The sequence below is a fragment of the Ixodes scapularis genome, unplaced genomic scaffold (assembly GCF_016920785.2).
Source record: "Ixodes scapularis isolate PalLabHiFi unplaced genomic scaffold, ASM1692078v2 PGA_scaffold11__112_contigs__length_91849675, whole genome shotgun sequence".
NCBI classification, from domain to species: domain Eukaryota; kingdom Metazoa; phylum Arthropoda; class Arachnida; order Ixodida; family Ixodidae; genus Ixodes; species Ixodes scapularis.
Window position 1 is genome coordinate 47,088,516 of NW_024609837.1, and position 22,113 is coordinate 47,110,628.

Genomic DNA, 22,113 nt, shown 5'->3' on the forward strand with positions numbered 1-22,113 from the left:
GCAACGGAAGCAGGTAGTGATCTACCTTCAAATGTGGATTTACTGTAACACGATAATCCCTACAGAGTCTCACTGTCTTGTCTTCCTTTGGGACGACGACTAAGGGTGTTGCCCAAACGCTGTGTTGGACACGGTAGATTATACCGTTTTCCTTCGAAGGATTTTAGTTTCTTTCTCTACGCTTTCACGGAGCGCATAAGGCACCGGCCTTGCTTTGCAAAAGATAGGCCGGGCGTTATCTTTAAGAAGTAAGCTTCCTTTGAAGCCTTTGATTACGCTGAATCCGCTTTCAAACATGTCACTGTACTTCTGTTTTAGTGACACTTCCGTCATGACCGTTTGCACGGAGATTATCTGAGACCATTGTAAGCTTTTAGCCTTACGTTGCTTTCTTTACAGCGTTTGTTCCCAAACGTTTTACAAAATGCGCTTTTACTCATTATGGAAACAGCAGATCCCGTATCTACTTGCATTTCGACCTGCTTGCCGTCAATCATTACGCTTCCACAGTAGGCGTTTGCCTTCAGTTTTGCTTTAACTTCGAACAATTCAGTTTCCTTAACGGCTTTCTCTACTGCTGTTACTGCTTTGATACTTGTTCTACACATTTTCGCAATATGGCCAGGTCTTGAGCATTTGAAACACTTTTTCTTTAAGTAAAGACACACCTTTGAATTGTGTGCGTTACTACACCTAGTACAAGCGACATTTGTCTTTGAAACCGGAAAGTTCTTTTTACCTTGTCGCTGTGTAGACCTTCGCTGCCAGTTGACGTCCTCTTGAACATTGGTGCTGGCTGAGGGTTCTTCTGTTCGTCGAACCTCCTTGCTTTGGCCTTGCACGGCCTCCATTCCCAAAACAGAGTTGAAGGCCCGGCCAAGGGTGAGATTGTTATCGCTTGTCGCCAGCAACTTGCAGCGGATTCCGTCATTCTGTAGTCCCATGATGGGACGGTCTCGAAGCACCTCCTCTAGAAACGTGCCGAAATCGCACGTAGCTGCCAGTTTCCTGATTTCCACGACAAAGTCACTGATTTTTTCACCATGACGTTGATCCCTTCGGTAGAATTTGTATCGTTCCACCACCGCCCGACGCCTGGGAGCGTAGTGGTTCAGGAGGATCTTGACGATGTCGTCGTGGGTGGCTTCCACAGGCTTTATCGGAAAGAGCAGATTCCGAAGCGTGATGAACGCCGCCTCCCCGATAAGCATGAGAAATACTTGCTGTTTGGTAACAAGGTCATTCTTGTTTGCAGTTGCGAAAGCTTCAAAGCGTTCCACGTACACTTCGAAGTTACTTTTCCCCGAGGAAAATTCCGGAAGGTGCCCCAAGGCGGAACTGTTCTGCATAGTCCTGTCTGAAATCTTGTCGTCCTCTTCCACGCTCATGGTTATTCAGAAACCAGGCTTTCTGAATCCCATCCTCGTCGCCACTGTTACGTTGAGGGGAAGTCGGGACAGACACCGGGGCAGCAGGGCTTACTGCTTTATTGCAACATGGTCCATCGTCAAGAACGAACAAGATGAAAGTGATCCCCACAGCAGCGGCGTTCCACTCTTCTAGCCAGAGCGCCATGCGATAACATATGGCGTGCATGCGTTGGGCGATATATCACAGAGAGATATGACAGTGCAAGTCACGGGCGCAACATTGTGCAAGTCGCCGACGCAAAAGCGACAAGATTCTCATTTACCGAGACTGCTGGCCGTAGGCAGCGAGAGACGAGCGCCTTGCGTTTCCTCACAGGTTGAGTACGCCTTGGTACGCACAAATCGATTGAATTATTGTGGCTCCTTCTCGAGTCTGTCGATCGATCAGCCTTCATGGAACATTGACAGGGTCCGAGCGAGAAAGATGAACCCAACGTTTTACCGCATAAATAAACTACGCTTAGCAGAAAGCAAAAACATTTCACAGCGATAATAATAAGATGCAGTACCAGCGCCGATGCTGGTATTGCATCTTTTGTGATCTCGCACAATATATAGCTTTCATAAAACAAAGACTACTGTTGAAGCTGGGGATTAATTGAAGAATACACGCGACTGATCGCCACATTGATGGACTAATGAGCTGATAAAGCCGTTAGCAGTAGGGGAACAACTCTACTCCAAAAAGCAACAGAAAGCGGCCTATTTCTGCCTGCGTGCCGGGGACGGGTCAGGATTAGAACATGTTGAAGTTTTTCATATTACAGCAGAGATTTCAAAGCACCGCATATCCGATAGACAAACTTGAGGATTCTGAAGACATAATGCCTTTTATATGAGGAAACGGATGTTATAAAATGTGTATGAAGACAATATATAACCGATTTTCAAAAAATGAATAGCACAAAAAAATTTCCATTTATTTATTTTCTAATTGAAAAGGAAAAAATTTCGAGTAAGCTCTTTACGGATTCAGGGGCACACCCTGGGTCGCGCTTCAAAGCAGTAATCAAGGATTCCCAGCATTGTTCCTGGACGAGACACGCTACTGGACAAAAATCAATGTAGCACTTGTGAAGCTTGTACGGTATTGATTTATATGATCTCAACAACAAGCGAAAGCTCCTTTCAGAAAAGCAAGTAATTGCATGTTGTTCAAGCACGAGATGCGATCAACATATTGACAATTTTAAACAAAAGTGACGCTTACTTTATTTGCCTGAGTAGTGGCATTTTTTTTTTGCTGTTCCAGAAAAACATGCTGCAATCTTAAGTACAAGCAAAGGTGCATCAGTTCAAATCCTTTCATGCTTATTAGAAAAAAACCAGAGGCTGAACACTTGGGATCAACATTTATCTTGAACTGTGGAACGCTTTCTCGTAAACCGTAGTTAAATACAATTCCTTTTTTATAAAATTGGAAGTACTGATCAATATTTGTTTCTTCACATGGCGATTAGGAAGCAGTTCTTTGTTAGTTGGATGACGCTATGAAGCCTAACGGTGCAATTCCTCAAAATGCACCAGGCGACTTTCGACGACTGTCCCTTCTGGAGAGACATTGCGGCCTCTAACGCTTTCCAGCACGACATCGTCGCAGCAAATGAACTGACTCATCTAGACATTGGTGTGCCACCGGAGTTTGGCGTGGACGAAAGTTTTGATTTGGTGAAAGTGCTGAGCAATTGCCTCTGCCCAAGTGCTGAGTGCCAATAGGCGTTCGTATTCTAAGAGGAACATCCGAGCTTCACAACGAGCAACAGTGCAGCACCGCGAATCAGGACTACCATGCACTTGTGCTCGTGTTTTGCAATTTAAAAGTGCAAAACATTGTTTCCAACATTTTATTGAATCCCTGCGTGATGAATGTATACATCACGATATTAATGATCTCTAGAGATGAGAAACAAAGGGGGGGGGGGGGGGGGGGCGAAGTACAAACACAAATCTCTAAACACAGCTAGGTGACCTGTGCGTGACTAAAAAACTCAGCCTGGTCATGGTATCGAACCAGGAACCTCTTCATTCTCAGAGGAGCACTCTACCAACTGAAGTAACCAGGAGTTAGACGTCAATAGAGCAAACGGATTTTGACAGCTGCCACCAGTCTGACATCAAAGAGAGTTAATGGTCTGAATTTATGGTTACGATGTTAATGCAATTAATGTAAAGGTGCCGCGAGCTGGGCAAGAATGATATCCAGGAACTTGATACCTGGACCAGGCGAGACGCCTCGAGACAGTGAAACTTATCAATCGCTGCGATTCGTTCTTGTAATATGCCCTCTTTCTGAGACTGTCCTTGCCACGGGATACAAAGGGGTTATTGTTTTATTTTCTTCAAACATCCCTCCTTGCGGGTGAGTCAATCGCACGAACAAAACAAGGGAATGGTTTCAGGTTGTGTATTATCAGCAAAGTTTTCAGCCAATAGGCTGAATGTGTTAAAAGCCATGAGCTCAAAAAGTGTTTCCATCCATCCTGTAAAATAAATTAGCAAATGACGGAAAAGACCAGATTTTAATCTTTCTTTTTGTATATGATGAATTTAAGGACCACACATTGACAGGACCTATATAGTGTCTGTTTAGTTTCAGGTGCTTACTGGAGATGAAATAAGGACAATCTCTCGTTACCAAAGCGCCATGTGCAAGCTTTTCTCCCTAACCTTTGAAACTGGCATTTTTAGACGTTTGTATTTCTCTCTAACCATATATGGTTTGGTACACACGAATTCAGGACCCGTAACGGTCTGATTTAAAAACATGATCAGTTACCTTGAGTTACTTTCGTCCATGTTTTGTTGTATGATGTGGTGTAATCATTCTTTCTATCGAAGTTTTTATTATTCAAAGCATAGTATAGATAGCTCAAGGCCGCACCTTACCTTGGAATCGGTGTAGGGATTAACAGATTTGAGATTCAGACAAAATGCTCTGCATTAATTAACACTCAATTATTACTCGACGTATTTATAATGTATAACAGGTGAAAACACATCACGTATTTGAGCGTAGACTTATTATGCAACGTGTCCACAATCTTCGAATATATTGTTGGCGAGATAAGATAAGGTTTGAGGGCACGTTGGAGTGTGTTAAGGGGACACCAAGTCGAAATTCTTGAGTTTATGTCAGGACAGCGTGGGCTCTCTTTATATATACTTTTTAATATTTTATTTTAAATTGTTTAGTGAACGAACCAGCCGTGGTTTGCTCGAACACAATAGCCAATTGAGCATACTGAGTCCTTTAGATCCTACGGCAATGCTTCAGCACCATCGAACGGTATCGTCCGCGTACTCGCGTAACTTTGCCATTTTTAAAATTAGAGTGATTCTCATCAAAATCACCACATGGTAAGTGTGCGCCTGTATATCGATATTTCCCTTAATAATAAAGAGCAATCCTCGAAGCACATTGCATAAATCAGAGGTTTTAAGCGGGGGTCCACAAACCCTTGGGAGTTCGCGAGGGCAATCTAGATGCCCGCGGAGCATTGCCTCGTCATTTGAAGCTCCTCAATAAAGTTTAGGCTTTATTCAAATTGAGAAGAAATTTTCTTATTTTTGGGAGGGCTTTCTTGTTTGTATCTCAGTTAAAGAAGTCTGCTTCACGCTAGCCCATAACTATATATTCATTTATTAAATCATTATCATAATTATCCTCTACCTTAACTTTCCCCTCTCCACGAACGGTGTCCTCCATTATCTCCGCCGATCCACAAAGGATCTGAGAGATATAAACGGTTGAGAACCTATGATTTCGGTACCGGACCGGTGCCCTGAATTCTTCAGGTTTTTGACTGAGTCTAATAGAGGATGACAAACGCGCCAGCTTAGATAACGTAGAATGTTTGGTAGACAAATCTTTTTAGGTTCTGCATAGGTTTATTTTCGGAAGAGATTGGGGTCAAGGTGCAAACTGGCTGGGCAGCTCTAGAATCAATTGCTTGGCTTTGCTTGTTTGTGGAGAATGGTGCGTTTTTTATTAGATCTTAAACCTGATTTAAATCGTTCAAAGAAATATTACTCGCTGGAAAATTCCACATGAAGACTTTCAGTTCTGGCTATGTCGATCACTATTATTCATTTTATTTGGAACTATTGCAGTCATTAAAAGATTAATGAGAGTGGTGATAAATGTAATTTCAACCCTCCTCTGTGTATGCGAAAAACTAATATTTGTAGTGTTTGCCCACCTTTTTTTCTTGTACTCTTGCCCAATTTTGATTCATCAGGTTTAATGATATTTTTTATGTGCAAGTTTTCCACCTGACCGGTATCACAGTTCCGAGTTAGGCATGTTTACACCTTTTGCAGGAATTCCTCTTTACCCGGTATTCTCACGAAGGAGAAGTCCGACAGCCATTGAAGCAAAACGAATGCTACGGACGTGGGGCCGACGCCACCCGAGGCACCAACGCAGCGCTCATGTACTGGAATCAACTGATAAAAGCTCGTGCTCTGTGCCGTTAGTGTGGATGCCTTATCTCCACCTGCACTGCGGAGGAATCGAATCACCACGTGCCTCCGAGAGAAGCATGGATAAACAAGAGCACGCTTCCCTAACTTCAATCTGGGTCTCGAAGCGAATACTCTGTTGTCACTTAAGCTGCGACTGCAGCCAAAGCTACAGGCTTAATCAAGCCCGAACTCCTGCCTTTGAGACGTGCATTTCTATCGGGAGTGCTCGTTCTGCGGAAGCACGCATCAAAGGAGCGACCTCGCGCTGTCGTGCTTGTGTCATTGGGTGCAGTTTCAACTTAAGGATGAAGCGAGTATAAATGAGGGTTTGCAGCAGTTCCGAGGATATAGTCCCAAAGCATGCTTCGTTCACCCTTAAGCTGAGACTAGATGTTCCGCCTTCAGCGCGAGCTGGCTGGCTTTGGCGGTGCTTTGGTGGCGCGTTCTTGAGCGTTCACGCTTCTATAAGCAAGGGCAGAAAGCTCGCGCCGAAGGCGGAGATTCTAGTCTCAGCGCAACTGAGAAGAGAGTAATACCCGTGCCACACGGGCTACTCGAATGCCATTTGCAACGAATGACATTTGAACGATCAACCAATCAGCGCGCGACACTCCGAGCGTGAGGCGTTTCACGCGCGACAGATCGCGAACCGATTCGTCGATCACACAAATGCCATTCGTTGTAAATGGCATTCGAGTTGCTCGTGTGGCGCGGGTATTAGCCAGCTTCAAGCACGATATGCTTCTAGTCGGCGCATCCGGCACGTTCGAATATGAAACATATCTACATCGTATGATAGTGGTGTTGACCAGTGGAGAGAAAATGTGGCAGTAAAGTTGCGCGTCTCCAAACAGACTTTCCTCAAGAGTGTCTATTCGGGTAGGAAAAAGTGCGGAGTACAATTTAGGTTGTAAATGTATTATCGCACGCCGTTATACTTTACTCAGGGTCAATCTTGTCGTAGTTGTAGCAAAGGGAGCTGAAATGTATAAAACATAACGAAAGTCATTTAATAATATATTTACATCATATTAGTTCAATATTCAAAGTTTACATTCCTGTACAACAAAATTCAGATAGCCTTGGTTCGCACCAATGACTCCCAAATCTTGAGACACCCAAAGCCCATCGAGAAAGGGAGTTACCTCCTTCTCCTGGGCTCCACGCCGGAGACGTTCCAGGTCACTTGAAAGACACTTGAAAAGCGTCTTCCAATCACGCACGTTGCCTTACCTGCCGAGATCAGTAGACTGCAACACCGCATTCCTAGTTGTCTAAACTTTTTAGAGAAAAGGAACCTTGATATACACACCATTTGTAAAAAAACATTGAGAGAACACTTTTTCACACAGTGAATAATTGTACAAAAATTTTGTTGTATGCGCTTTATATTTTTCCTGTGTGCACGATGTCAGTATTAGTTCATATTTGATGTAAATTGATTACATGTATATTTTTCATGGTTTGAATTTCTGTGTGTATGTCTTGTCAATTTTAAACTGTCGGTTTGGTTGTTTCTTATGCCAAGGTAGGGGCAGGAACCCCGTCAAGCTACTCTATTGTAGCTTTTTGTTCCTGCCCTGGCATTTTTTGTTCGACAAGGAATGTCAAATAAAGAATTTGAATTTGAATTCGAATTCGAAAAAAAAACAGCTAACCAGAATTTACGCACAAACATCTTGTGGCCTATAAATAAGGATTATCCCCATGTTCTTGTGAAGAGCTTGTCATGCGATCTTGTAGGGCGACATGACACCCACCTTGGCGTTTTAGATACGGGGGAAGAGACTGCTGGCTCGGAGATGCGCTCTGATAAGAAACCGAAACCCTGAAATGCATTCAAATTGAGAATTTTTTTTGTTACGGTGTAAAATGCTGCGTGTGCATTATATCATTATAACACAGAAGTATTTAGTAGTTTTCGATTTTGCCGAGAGAGATTATAATTAAAACCATGTCTTTAAAGTGAATAATAGGTAATTCAATTATTCAAATTAAAGATATACCCAATTATATTACATGCTAATACTTCTCCTTAATAGGCCCATTTGCGCAGACCACTGCGGCAGCAACCTTTGTTCTGTACGCTACGTATTTTTCGCTGGATCACTTTTTTTTTCCAGATTCCGGAAACACCTTGTATATTAGTAGCATTCGACTACGTTGTGAGAACTCATCGGGAGTTAAGAAAACGAGCCGACGGGATGGGAAAGCTCAGCATGAAGCGTGGTAACCTTGCACACGGCATACAAAACGCGCATGTTCCTGCAACTCGCGATTGTAAGTCGCCGTACCGTCAAGCACAACTCAGCATATCGGTCCTCACTCGCGGTCGTACCTCGGCTTAGTAACAACAACTCCGCATGTCGTTGTCAAACGCTACGCCGTCTCGAGTCGGGTCACTTACGGCTACAAACGCTGCTCTTCATTTATACCTTTGCGTTCATTGGGTCGAACAACTTGAAGAGTCTCGGACCTTTCGACACTTTACCTTTTGCATGTTACGAGCTAGATCATTCATAGACACAAATATACGTGCTAGCAATCGCGCCTGCCTCATAAGAAAACACGCGCAATACCCAGCAACCGTCAATGAATATGGCAATTGGAACTGACCTCTTGTTTGTGGTTGTTGACCTTGAAAATGGGTTTATCAGGAAACAAATGAACAGATCGCGATTTTTTTTTAATTAAAGACTTGAGCGTGTTGGTGATCTACATTCACTTAAAACGAAAGAAACACACAAGAGACGAAACAGGCGACACAGTCGAAAGCTGTCTCGTCTGTTTCATCCTCTTGTGTGTTTCTTAAATTTCGTTTTAAGTGAATGCAAATCGCGAAGCAACAAGCGCTTCATGTAGCGTCTGGCACTAGATTATAGCGGTGCGAGCGGTGCTGCAAAGCGCCCTGCGCTGTTTCAGTTGCTCTGTGTTAACGCTGCTCTGTATGTGGTAAGAGGTCTTTAATTTTTCAGCCCCTGACAATGCTCTACCCAAACTGAGTAAATGCACAAGGTGTTTTAAGTTCCATGGAGCGTAATCTACCAAAAAAGTTGACAGAGTTCCATCAGAGTACCTCGTATCTCGAGTACTGGGCACAGGACAAGTGAAGTGCTTGTTTCATGAAGACGTATTTTTCTGACGGGCCGCAGCTCATGAACCCGAGGGCAAGATATGTCTTGCCCTCGGGTTCATTATGGTAGATCTAAGCCCATATAAAGGTTCGAAACCAGTACCTTTTATGGCTTCATCGAGTTCTTTCTGACCGGCGAGAACGTCCGCAGCGACTCATTCAATCGACCATATCATGTCCTGGTATGTAAAAAAGGAGCGACGCAAAAGTATTTTTTTTTAATTACAAGGGTTTTAAGAGGGACTTCAGAAACAGTCCTGAAAGTGGGCAGTTCTCTCGGTGAAGAAGGGTACGCACAGCGGTTGAAGACCGATTAAGACTTGTACACAATGGTCCTTGAGAAAAGCAGCATCCCGTTTATGGCCAGGCAAATGGTTTTCACGAATGATATAAGAAGCTCTTCAAAATAACATATGGATGATGTCGAATTGAAGGCTGTAATCAATTTTTGTGCGACCATTTTGGCGGATTGCGCTATATTAACCTTGTCGGGAAAGGCGGCTTGGATAATTGCAAGATGCTTTTCAAGCCGAACAACCTGGAACGTCTTCGGCGTGGGGTGGAGGAGATGGAGGTAACTGCCTTTTTCAAAGCGCTTTGGGCGTGCCAAGATTTGCGGGACGTTGCGTAGAACCAAGGCTAGCTGAATTTGTTTGCACAACAACGTAAACCTTGAATAACAAAGAAATATCTGCATGGTTACAACTTTAATAAACAACTTTCCTTTTTTTGATATGTCTAAGCGCGTTTCGCTTCGATTACGACAAAATTGACCCTGAGTAGAGTGTAAAGGCCTGCAAGAATGCATTTACGACCTAAATTGAGGTGTGGCCGTTTTCCAACCCGAGTGAACATATTTCAGGAAAGTCCCATTGGACATGTGCACAATCTATTGCCGAGTCTACTTTCCACTGACTCATACTATTCTGCCGTAATTCTTTCAGATATTTTGTGTTGGAACGCCCCGGCACGCCAACAAGCAGCATATAGTGGAGCTTGCAGCTGACTACTCTGGGACTATACCCGCAAAGCTGCTAAAACATTGCTAATCACTAACAAGTATAGAAGGCCAAGACATCTCTTTCGAATGTCTAGCCTCCACCACGCGCTCGTTTCCTTTCACGGTGCTTTGACCTGATGTGCATGCTTCAGACTAACGAGACGCTGGAACGGTATAGATGTTAGGATGTGCGCGCAGGAATCAGGACAACGGAAACACTTCCATCTTGATTTATTCAGTCAGTAACTTTTAGAGTGACACCCAATTTGAAAATGTTCTATGCCTGTCAACCTCTGTTAAGCGCGCGTCTTTTCTTTTGGCATGTCAAATCACGATGGTGCATGAGAAAACGTGTACCATCGAAAATCGGTGCTCCGTGATGTCGAATGAAGAATATGTTCAAAACCTGAAGCAGATGTGCCTGAATGATTTTCTTTTAGGCTGTGGAGAGGATATGGGGCTCCTCTCCCATATTCTCTCCCGGCCGATTGGCCGGGAGAGGATATGGGAGAGGAGCCCCCTAGTACGTCACAGCGCGTTTTCGTGCGCGTTCAGAAGTTGAAATCATCCAAATTTCTTATGCGCGCCCGGAAGGCGCAAAGAATCAGCGCCACCCCACGAAATACGCAATTTTCATGAAGCGCACAACCCATCTGGGCACGAAAACGCATTGGTTCGGATCGCGCTTAGCCGCCAATTTCCGGCTTGAGTGGCGTCTCCGTCACCGTCGGCGTAACCGCGCCGTGCATTATGGGATGTTTCCCATAATGACGCCACACATGACGTCAGAAGGAACGTCACAAGGGTCCCGCTTGCTGCGTTATGGGAAACGTCTCATGATGCAACGCGCTGGTCTCACTCGTGACCCGCGCGTTGCATTATGGGACTTGCGATGGAGACGTCACATGTGACGTCACCAGTGACTTCGCGAGGGCCACGAGTTACGTCACGAGGGCTCCTCCGGTTGCGTTATGAGAACTGTCCCATGATGCAACACGCGAATCACTCGCGACCCGAGCGCTGCATTATGGGGTGTTTCTCAGAATGACGTCATGCGTGACGTTACGGTCCCTCGTGAAGGTCACGACGGTATATGCCGCCTCCTCCGTACACTCCCCTCCTCCTCCTCAAGAGCTGCGCCTTAATTCGGCATTAAAGGAAAATATAAACGTCTTTAATTTGTTTCTATGCCCAGCGGCCCTGCGACTGAGACTCTTCTGGGAAGGCACAAGGAAATGTACGGGCTCATAAGATGAAGTAAACATACGAGGAGCGTACGCTGTGAGTAGCACCTAAATCTAGAGAGACACAGCACAGTTATAAATGCTTATGGTGCAATATGGACTTACAAAAAACCCAGCAGCAGAAATATGTTTTTTTCGTTATCTATTTGCTTCCACGAGAATTAACAAAAGTTTAGTAAATAATTCGGTCGTAAGGTACCTTATTCTGCAGAGAACATTAAAGTATGAAACAGATAAATCCAACTGAAGGGCTGCAATGTGAGTAATCGCAGTAGTGTACAAATAAAAAGGTCTTCTTCACGGCACAAAGCAGAAAGCATTAGTAAATGTTCAGTAGGTTGTTTTCTCCGACCTCGATGGACCACCTTGAAGTTGCCATCGAGGACCGGGGGATCGTGGATGGAGCTAGTTGCTGGAAGGCAGGATGCGTCGGTGGCGATGCAGAAGGCGACCGACAACTCGTAGGGTTAACGAGAACGACAAAACTTTACTTTGATAAGAAAAAGCATCGAACAATCACATAAAATACAAGTGCGAACAGTAATAAACTGCCGCGCACGGCTTACAGACTGCGCAGACGCCTCGGCCTCGGATGGTCCTGCCGCGCACGGCAAAGGAGGCGACTACCTTGAAGCCGCGAAGACAAAGACGCTGTCGCACATGACAGGTAACGCGGCGTACCGCGGGAGCTGAACGTCAGTGGGGTCGCTCATGAGCCCGTTCCAAAACTCAAAGATTTACCTGTCCGGCCAGGGTCTAAAACAGCGTGCTCAAACCCGTCCAGGCCAATCAGGGCTCGACCCTGGTCCCATTGGCTAGAGGAACCAACGCACTTTGGACCAATCGGGTGGGAGGTCATTGTTCCGAGAGTAAAGCCGAGGACAAAAAACGACGTATGGCTTTCCTATCTGCCGCAGGAAATACACATTTGCGAACGGCAAGAACCACCGAGACATGTTGGCTGGGGCACGTCTATGCCACCGCGAAAGGCCGTTGGCAGCAAAGTAAAAAGAAAGACACGCCAGGGCATATGCAGTATATATAGGGAGCGCCTGGTCCCCGGGCGTCACGAAAGAGTTCCGAGACACGACTCCGAGAGCTCTGAAGCACTTTGCCTCCCAGCAAACGACCTGGCGACCGGTGATGTGTTAATGTCTCGGCCGTGGGTTCCCCGGCAAACCTTTACGTCTGGCCCCTCGTCTCAGGCTGAAGGGGCAGACGCACGCGGCGCTGAGACAGCAGCCTCTCGCCGGCAAGTTCACTGTTTTCACGTGGGTTCGAAAACCGGGGTTCCGCATGAAATACAACGAAGAAAGCGACATGCCCGCGGCTATTTCCCCGATACCGGGAAAAGCTCATAAACAAGCAGAATTCTAACTTGTAACAGCACGGGACCCATCGAAACGCGACACTCGACTGCCAAAGCGCATCCCCATTCCCGACAGAAGCACCGTTAGGCGGCTAAACAAAACAGAGCGGGGTATGCCGTCCCGTCGGTCGAAAAAACGTGATAAATAAAAGCGACCACCTCTACACCATTCCAAATCACCTCCCGAGAAATCCGAGTGCTTTCACCCTTCCACGTAAAGTGTGTCCAGCTGCAGCAATTCGGCGCTTCGCGTAACTCGCTATCCTGGTGGCGCCGTTGTCCTTGGTGCTTCGCCTCCTGAGCGCCATTCTGAGTATTTTAACGCCATCATCGCTTCCGCTCTCGATTCCTCACCCGTACCTCATCCGTGCTTCCTCTACAACGAGCCTCCTCAGTACACCGACATTGAAGTTCGCGTTCTTCTGACCTGCTACGGACTTTCCTGGGTCTAACCATGCGGAGGACAAGTTTATCTTACCGAACGCACGACCTCCAGCGCCCGGTCGTTACCTCTTAGCGTCCTTTAGCGCCGCGGGCACGCTCGAGGCTCGTGAGACGCCGAAGCTCTGTCGAAAGCTGCAAGAAATGCAATATGCAATGTATCTAACTCACTTAAATTTGTCCCGTCTATGACTCAGTTCATATAGTTGTACATTTTAGGAAAAACGATTGCTGTCACCCATAAGTTCAGCATCGGCTGGGCCACTTATGTTACTGATGTCATCACCTGGAGCTTCTGGGAAAGACGATCATAAAATATCCTTTGGAGGTTCCCAGATAACAGTTGTTTCGCTAACCCGTACCTTCGAAAGAACGATCGGATTACACTGGACAGAACGTTGACACACAGTAAAATTTTGCTTCCACGAAGGGGAATCCCTACGTAATCTTTCCACACTTCAAACTCAGAACTGTGACACCAGTCAGGTAAGAAACGCGCACTTGAAAGGGTGTCCTTAAACATAACAGAAATCACAACTCGCGCGAGAACAACACAAAAAGAGGTACATGTATGTACCTCTTTTTTCCAATGGTGGGTGAACCCAACATTGGCGTGAATGGGGGATATGATGACGTCAATTTCGTTGCGTATGCTCGTGCCCACCAGGGGCTACTGACTCATCAAAAAGATAGCGCGGCGCTTATTATAGACACTAAAATGTTCGGTTCACCATCTCTTTAAGCACAGCAAGTTTGAAAATACGCTTAACATCTGCTATCAATAAACGTTTTATGAATCAAGAATTTTTATTCCTCAGTGTTTGGGGAAATACACCAGAGCAACGAATCCACTCTCTTTACTACAACACCCGAGCTGGGAATGTTGAGATTAAAACAGTCTGAACAGAAAGTCTTCATGTGTTACTTTCCAGAGTGAAATGTTTCTTTGAAACGTTTAAATAATGCTTATAAAATTTACTTTTCTTTGCGGATATGCAAAGCAAATCTAGGTAATTGATTATAAAGCTGCCCGACCAGTTTTCACCTTCTCTTCCTTCTCTTTCAAAAACAAGTGCATGCCAGACCTTAGCAAGATCTGTACCCTTAATGTCCTACATAGACTAAAGCTTCCTCCTGTAATTAAACCGGTCGAAGACCTGAAGAATTAAGTTTTCGATTAGAACTGGTCGGGTACCTCGGTTTTCACCTTCGAGAATTGCTCTTCGATATTGGGGGAATGTTCAGTAAACAGGTACAACCAGAAAAATGTGGCAGTTTTAAACAGAACTACTAGAATATTAAATGTGGCAACATTAGAAACTATGGTATAAGAATATGCGAACAATGCCGTTGGCAACTAAAACTTGTTGTTGGCCTAGTTGGTTAATGATGAAGTCTAGAACTTTTTTGCGTGACATAAGGGACAATCACAAGGAAGTAGACACGGACAAGCGCAAGATGCCGTTGGCGTTTGCAGAAACATAGACAGAGGATTGAAAGGTCAATGAAATGCTCCAAGTGCTTCTTGTATTGAAGTAAACTACGGCTCGTGAGTTGCCCAAAACACCGAAGATAAATTATTAAAAATTTCGCCTCGAGAAAGCTAACGCTGCTTCGACATGACATAAAGGAAATATACTAGGTAATAGAAGTGTAGTGAGCTGGGCGAGTTGGTAAACGTTGAACATGGTTAAAAATCGCGCACAAAGAGACGATGACAAACCAGGAAGGAACACAGAACACAGACGAGGAAAACGAGGTCCTTCATTTATTCAACCCTTAAAGGCCCAATGGGCATTACATAAGGGGGGGGGGGTGCAAGGAATATAAAATCGAAAATACAGAACACCGCACGAAGCGAAAAAAACAACAACAACAAAAAAAGCATCAATTATACATTTGTACACGCTATACAAATAGCAGGGAAAATCCACACAGAAACAAAGGGGTCAAAAATCACCAACATATGGTCTATGTAAGCACTCGACAAAAAAAAATAATATTAAAAGAATAAAACAAAATAAGAAATATATAATAAAATATAAAAATAAGGTAGCCAACTATGAAAACAATGTAGAAATCGCCTCACGGAACAGGGCGGTGTCACTAATGTCGACTATGGTATCGGGAACGTCGTTCCAATCGCGGATGCCTCGCAGGACAGCGGAGTTAATAAACGCATTAGTTTTACCGGTTAGGTGCTTGAAACTTTTGCTATTAGTGGTTCGTTGGGAAGATCTGTTAGAAGGCTCAAGAAAAAGTATATTATTATCGTGATAGTAGAGCTTATGGATGAGGCACAGAAGAGCAATTTTACGGCGGTTTTCGAGTAGATTGAGAGAACACTGATCTTTTAGAGTAGAAACACTTATGTTATACGAATAACTCGATGTTATAAAACGTGCCGCTCGATTTTGGACGGCTTCGATACGTTTACTTAAGTAGACTTGATGGGGGTTCCAGATTGGTGAAGCATAATCAAGTTATGGGCGAACGTAAGTTTCGTAGGCTAGTTTACGGAGTTGAGGATGTGCTGCCTTGAGGTTACGCTTAATGTATCCGAGGGTTCGAGAAGCATTAGCAATTACGTTGTTAACGTGGGTGATCCATGAGAGGTTAGAAGTGAGGTGAACTCCCAGATATTTGTAAGAAGATGCAACGCTAACAGGCGTGTTACCAAGAGAATAGGGGAATGAGGAAAGAGGTTTTTTGCGAGTAAAACTAAGTAATTTGCATTTTGACGTGTTTAGGGGCATTAACCATTTGTCACACCAATTATGAATATTGTCGAGATCTCGCTGAAGGATTAGATGGTCATCTGGATGATTAATTTTTCGGTATAGCACACAGTCATCCGCAAACAAAACGTATGTTAGAGGACAGCGAATTAGGAAGGTCGTTAATATAGATAAGAAACAGAAGAGGCCCTAAGACGGTGCCTTGAGGGACTCCCGAAGTTACGTTAGAAATGTCAGATTGAAAATCTCCATTGACAGTAAACTGAGAACGGAGAGAGAGAAAGTTTCGAATCCACGAGAGAGTTAGAGAATCAAGATTGAGCGAGGAGAGTTTAGATATTAAACGACAATGAGGTACGCGATCAAATGCTTTAGAGAAATCAAGAAGTACGGCATCGGTTTGAGAGTTAGTGTTCATATTAACATGAAGGTCATGAGTGAATTCGAGCAGTTGCCTATCACACGAGAAGCCTTTTCGGAAACCATACCGATATTCATAAAAGAAATTGTTAGATTCAAGATGTGATGCAACATGAGAGAATATTATATGTTCCAACAACTTACATTCAACACTAGTTAGTGATATGGGACGGTAGTTTTCCGCTGAATGACGATCACCGCTTTTGAAGATCGGAACGACCCTCCCAATTTTCCACTCATGCGGGATGCAGCCGGTTGATAATGACTAATGGAATAATAGACTGCATATTTCACCTGCAACTTCCATAGTATTTTTTAATATCTTTGAATTAATTGCGTCGCCTCCGGCAGAGGTGGAAATTTTAAGTTTATTTATTAAGTCTACAATCCCTGATGGTGTTATCAGGATAGGATCCATATACCTAAAATTGAGCTCTGGTACGGAAGGTACGCTCAAAATATCCTCGTTCGTAAACGTTGATGAAAAGGAATTATTAAAAACCGAGGGGCATTCGGCATCGGGGATAATATTGCCGTCAAGGCTTGTCAACTGTATTGAGCGGGATGGCTCGTTAGGGGAAATAAGCTTCCAAAACTTTTTTGGGTTGTTCTTTAATATTGTTGGGAGGTCGCAGCTATAAAATTTGTCTTTAAAGAAACGCAAACTATTAATATAAAGTTTGGTCCAGGCGTTATAGTTAGACCAAGCAGTTTCAGAATTATAACTTTTTGCCACCTTAAACAGTCTTTTCTTTTTGTTACTCATTGTGTTCAGAGTTTTATTATACCATGGTTTATTGCTGTTGGTACGAATGCGAACACGTGGAGCAAAGGCAGTAGTAAGTTCGAGTAGCTTATTTTTAAAAAGACTCCAGTTGTCACCAACTGTACGACAAGAAAAGCCCATAACATTGATTGATTGATTGATTGGGGTTTAATGGCGCAGCAGCGACCAAGGCTATAATGCGCCAACAACTAGGACTATTGCTGAATCAAGGTTGAAGAGAAGAAAGAGCTATAGTAGCTTGTAATTTAATAAAACAATGACCATGAAAGTACAAGCGCATAAGATGTGGCAATGAATACGATGAACTATTAAAATTATAGCTGGTCCAGGAGTCTTATATCCTTAAGAAAGTTGAAAACACACTTGTGTGGAATCAACGGCTCATCACTGAGTAAAAGGGCGAGATGTAATGGTGTATGCTCTTGGTAAACCTTAGCAAAGTGTCTGTGGCGTTCTTGGTCATACAAAGGGCATACAAGTAAGATATGTAGGATGCTTAACGGAATGTAGCAGTGTTCACACTCCGGAGCATCCTCCCCACGCAAAAGATGCCCATGGGTTAGACGGGTATGACCAATTCGCAGTCGGCACAAAACCACCTCATAAAAACGCTCGCGGTGACGTGCACTCTCCCATTCCTGAAGTAGTGGTTTTACTGCGCGCAACTTATTGTTTATTTCTCGGTCCCATTCCTCTTGCCACTTGCGTCTTATGGAAAATTTCAGAACATGCCTATAGTCTCTGTAAGGTATTTTCCACAGGTCGACTTCTCGATCCTTAGCAGTACTTGCTGCTCTGTCAGCATCCTCATTTCCGGCAATTCCGACATGTGAAGGAACCCAGCATAGTATTATTTTCTTTTTCCGTTTTGCGGCTGAAATTAGCCTGTTCCTTATTTCTATTACGAGTGGATTGCGATCATTTCCCACTCTGGCAAGAGCTCGTAAAGCACTAAGTGAGTCGGTGTAAACAATTGACTTGTGAAGCTTTTGTTTAAGGATCTTATCTGTGGCGAGGAGTAAGCCATAGAGCTCTGCCGTAAAACTACAGGCACTGTCATTTATTCTCCGGACAAGCTGCATCCCAGGCCCGATCACTGCGCAACCCACAGAGGAATCAGTTTTACTACCATCAGTGTAAAAGCTTATAAAGTCGTGATACTGTACTTGGAGCTCAAGGAATTCTTGTCTCAGGACTTCGCGAGGAGTGTCCTTTTTGTTGAATTTCGTTAGCTCCAGTTCGCACTGAATGGGAACTAGGTCCCAAGGGGCTGCCGAACTCAAACACTGTACAACTGGAGGCAACACGTCCAGTCCTACAGACTCCGCAGAATTGCGAACCCTCATAGCAAGAGGTGGAACAACTGAAGGCTTGTTACTGAAGGTTCGCTCGTAGCGTATTCGTTCCATACAGTGTAAGGTTGGATGGTTAGGAACCGATCTAATTCGCATAAAATATGTGAAGCCCAGTTCAGATCTTCTTTTCTCTAGAGAGAGCTCGTTTGCTTCTGCGTATAGACTAAGAACAGGAGATGTGCGAAAAGCACCGGTAGCAAGCCGCAACCCCTGATGATGAACAGGGTCCAGCATTTTGAGAACCGATGTCCGGGCAGAACCATACACAATACAACCGTAATCAAGACGAGATCGAACGACCGACCGATAGATACGCAAGAGACAAAGACGGTCAGCACCCCAGGACACATGCGACAGGACCTTAAGTATATTAAGCGATTTAAAACATTTCATCTTCAGGCTCTTGACATGCGGAACAAAAGTCAATTTGGAATCAAATATAAGACCTAAAAACTTGTGTTCAGTTTTCACTGGGATAGGAACATCATACATAGTCAAAGAAGGTTCGTGCAAAACTCCGCGGCGACGTGAGAAACTCACACAGACGGTCTTCTCAGGAGAAAATTTAAAACCGTTGACATCAGCCCATTTGACCAAGTTGTTGATTGTGAGCTGGAGCCGACGTTCACATATGGATGGATTACAAGACGATACAGAAATCTGCAGATCATCGACGTACAGTGAGTAATGAACAGATGGAGCTATTGCGCGGACAATCGAGTTCATCTTCACAATAAAAAGAGTGACGCTAAGTACACCACCTTGAGGTACTCCATTTTGCTGCGAAAATTCTCTAGAAAAAGTTGTCCCAAGCTTCACGCGAAAAGTCCGGTTTTGAAGATAACTCTGAATGCCACTTAACATTCGGCCCTGTACACCTAAGCTGAACAGATCCTGCAGTATGCCATGGCGCCAGGTTGTATCAAATGCCTTTTCCAGGTCAAAAAAGACAGAGACACAATGCTGCTTATTTACAAATGCCTCTCGCACAACAGTCTCAAAACGAACTAGGTGGTCGACCGTGGATCGTCCTGAACGAAAGCCACATTGGTACCTGTCAAGAAGATTATTACTCTCCAAATAAAACATCAGCCTTCTGTTGATCATCCTTTCTAATGTCTTCGAAAGACAGCTAGTTAGTGCTATAGGCCTGAAGCTGGAGGCACAGGCAGGATCTTTTCCTGGCTTTAAAAGGGGGATAATAACGGCAGCCTTCCAGGACAATGGGAAAAGACCCTCGACCCAAACTCGGTTGAAAAGATACAAGATGAGCTCTAGAGTAGATGGATGAAGGTGCTGAAGCATTTGATAGTGGATACCGTCCGGTCCAGGGGCAGTCTGTCCAGACGAATCGAGAGCCATCTGCAGTTCGTGCAGCATGAAAAGAGAGTTATAAGGCTCTTGCAAACCACCGGTCGTAGGCACAATCTTTTTTTCTGCATGTAGCTTATGCCGCCTAAATGATTGCGTATAGTGTTCGGAACTAGAAACAAATTCGAAGTGCTCACCAAGAATGTCAGCCTGTTCGTCAAGGCTTGCAGGACATATTCCATTCCGGCACAAGAGTGGGACAGAGAAAGCGCCGTAGGAACCCTGAATTTTATGCACGCGGTCCCAAACTTCCTTTATAGATGCACTGCTATTGATTGAAGAGGCATATCCTCTAAAGCTTTGCCGCTTGGCTCGTCTTCGAATAAACCTTGCCTGGGCCCTTTTTCTTTTAAAACCAATCAGATTACTTGAAGTAGGGTAACGCCTAAAGATACCCCATGCACGATTCTGTTCCTTTTTTGCTTTGGCGGCAGTCTTTATTCCACCACGCCTTCGGCCTTTTTGGGAGATGCGAGGACGTCATGGGAATGGCGATGATTGCGGCCTGTAATATGTGTCGAGTGATATGCAGAGTGACATCATCGATGGAAAGATCATCAAGTGATGAACAAGCTAAAACTGAAGAGCTGCTAAAAGTTGCCCAGTCAGCCCTCTCAAACTTCCAACGAGGGGTACGCGTTTGAAGACCAGCAGGAGGACTGTTAAACTCTAAAATAATTGGAAAATGGTCACTTCCATATGGGTTTGGGATGACCCTCCATGAAAACAGCGAGTATAGTGAAGGATGGCAGATAGAAAGGTCGATGGAAGTAAAAGTCCTGGTTGCTGAACTAAAGTGTGTGGCTTCTTTAGTGTTAAGTAAGCACAGTCCCGTGGAAAGAAGAAAACGTTCAACAAGTGCTCCTCTAGCATCCCGTTTACCACTCCCCCACAATGGGTTGTGTGCATTAAAATCGCCTAAAATTAAGTATGGAGCCGGGAGCTGACTAACAAGATCCTCTAGCTCTTCGTACTGCAGCTGGTATCCCGGTGATATGTACACTGAACAAACAGTAATCACCCGGTCTAGCAGTATTCGGGCAGCCACAGCCTCGAGAGTGGTGTAGAGAGCCACTTCGGCAGATGGGGTTGTGCGCTGGGCAACTACAGCAACACCACCAGATGCCACAGAGGAGTGCAACCTATCTTGTCTAAACACTTGATAATGGCGGAGTACATTTGACCTAGTTTCTTTAAGATGCGTCTCCTGCAGACAGAAGGCAGCAGGGCGGTGTTCGTCTAATAAAAAAGTGACATCATCATAATTACAAAAAAGCCCACGACAGTTCCACTGTAAAAACAGAGACATGGTGAAGATTAAAACTGGAAATTAAAATTAAAATTATAACTGGCCTTTAGGACACCGCAAGATAACTAAGTGGACACTTGCTTATGATTCATTTCTAAAGGGACTACGGTCCCTTTGGGGGCAAAATTCTAGGAAGTTTATTTTTCTTTTTCTTTTCTACGACCTGAAAAGGTACTGATGACTCAGCACCTGAAGGGACCAGGTCGTCGTCAGAGGGTGGCATGCTCTCATCCATCATTTCATCTACTGACTGCTGGCTTGCGGTCGAGTATGCCTCGTCCAGCTGGCCAGGCTTTCGAGAGCTGGTCGAGGCGGGAGTGGGCAAAGCCCTGCCTCGGCCTGAAGAGCGAGCAGACGACGAGGGTGTCCGCTCCAGCTCCTTAGAGGAGGTGGTCTGCGACGGACCCTCTTTAAGGACTGAGGGTGGTGCGAGAGGCACCACCCCTGATGCCTTTGGAGGGGATACCTCCTTTGGTGCCATGGTGTCCATTGCCTCCTTTAAGAGAGGCGCGGCAGCACCATTCAGGCACCGTGAACCTTTTGGCTCCAACGACAAACGTGGTCGTGGAGCCGACCTTGGGGGGGCAGGGGGTGTCGGCGGGACTGCCAGGTCTTTGGGACAGACCTGGGTTCCCACCGAGGTTTTCGGTGACACGCCCCCTGTGCGTGTTACCGTAGCAAAGGATCCTTTCTGTAGAAAAGAAAGTCGCTTCCTGGCCTCAGGAAACGAGATGTTTTCTTTTACTTTGAGGGTAATTACTTCCTTCTCTTCTTTCCATTTTTTACAAGAACGGGAGTAAGCGGCGTGTGGTTCGCCGCAGTTGACGCAGTGTGGTGGGTTTGCGCAGTTGTCTGACGGGTGATCGTTCTGACCGCACTTGGCGCACGTGGTCTTGCCCCTGCAGCTCTGGGCACTATGGCCGAACCTCTGGCAATGGAAACATCTCCTGGGGTTCGGCACATATGGCCGTACTCTACAGTTCAAGTACCCAGCCTTGATTGACTCGGGGTCGCGAATAAATGGCCTATATATTAATGATACAAAAACAAAG

General features: G+C 44.9%; 1 protein-coding gene across 1 annotated transcript; it reads right to left on the reverse strand.

Annotated features, from left to right (window-relative positions):
* Window positions 1–350: 350 nt before the first annotated feature.
* On the reverse strand, window positions 351–1,388 carry LOC121047557. Its single transcript, XM_040502878.1, has one exon. The coding sequence runs from the start codon at window positions 1,386–1,388 to the stop codon at window positions 351–353; it is 1,038 nt and encodes a 345-aa protein (XP_040358812.1).
* Between the last annotated feature and the right edge of the window lie 20,725 nt (window positions 1,389–22,113).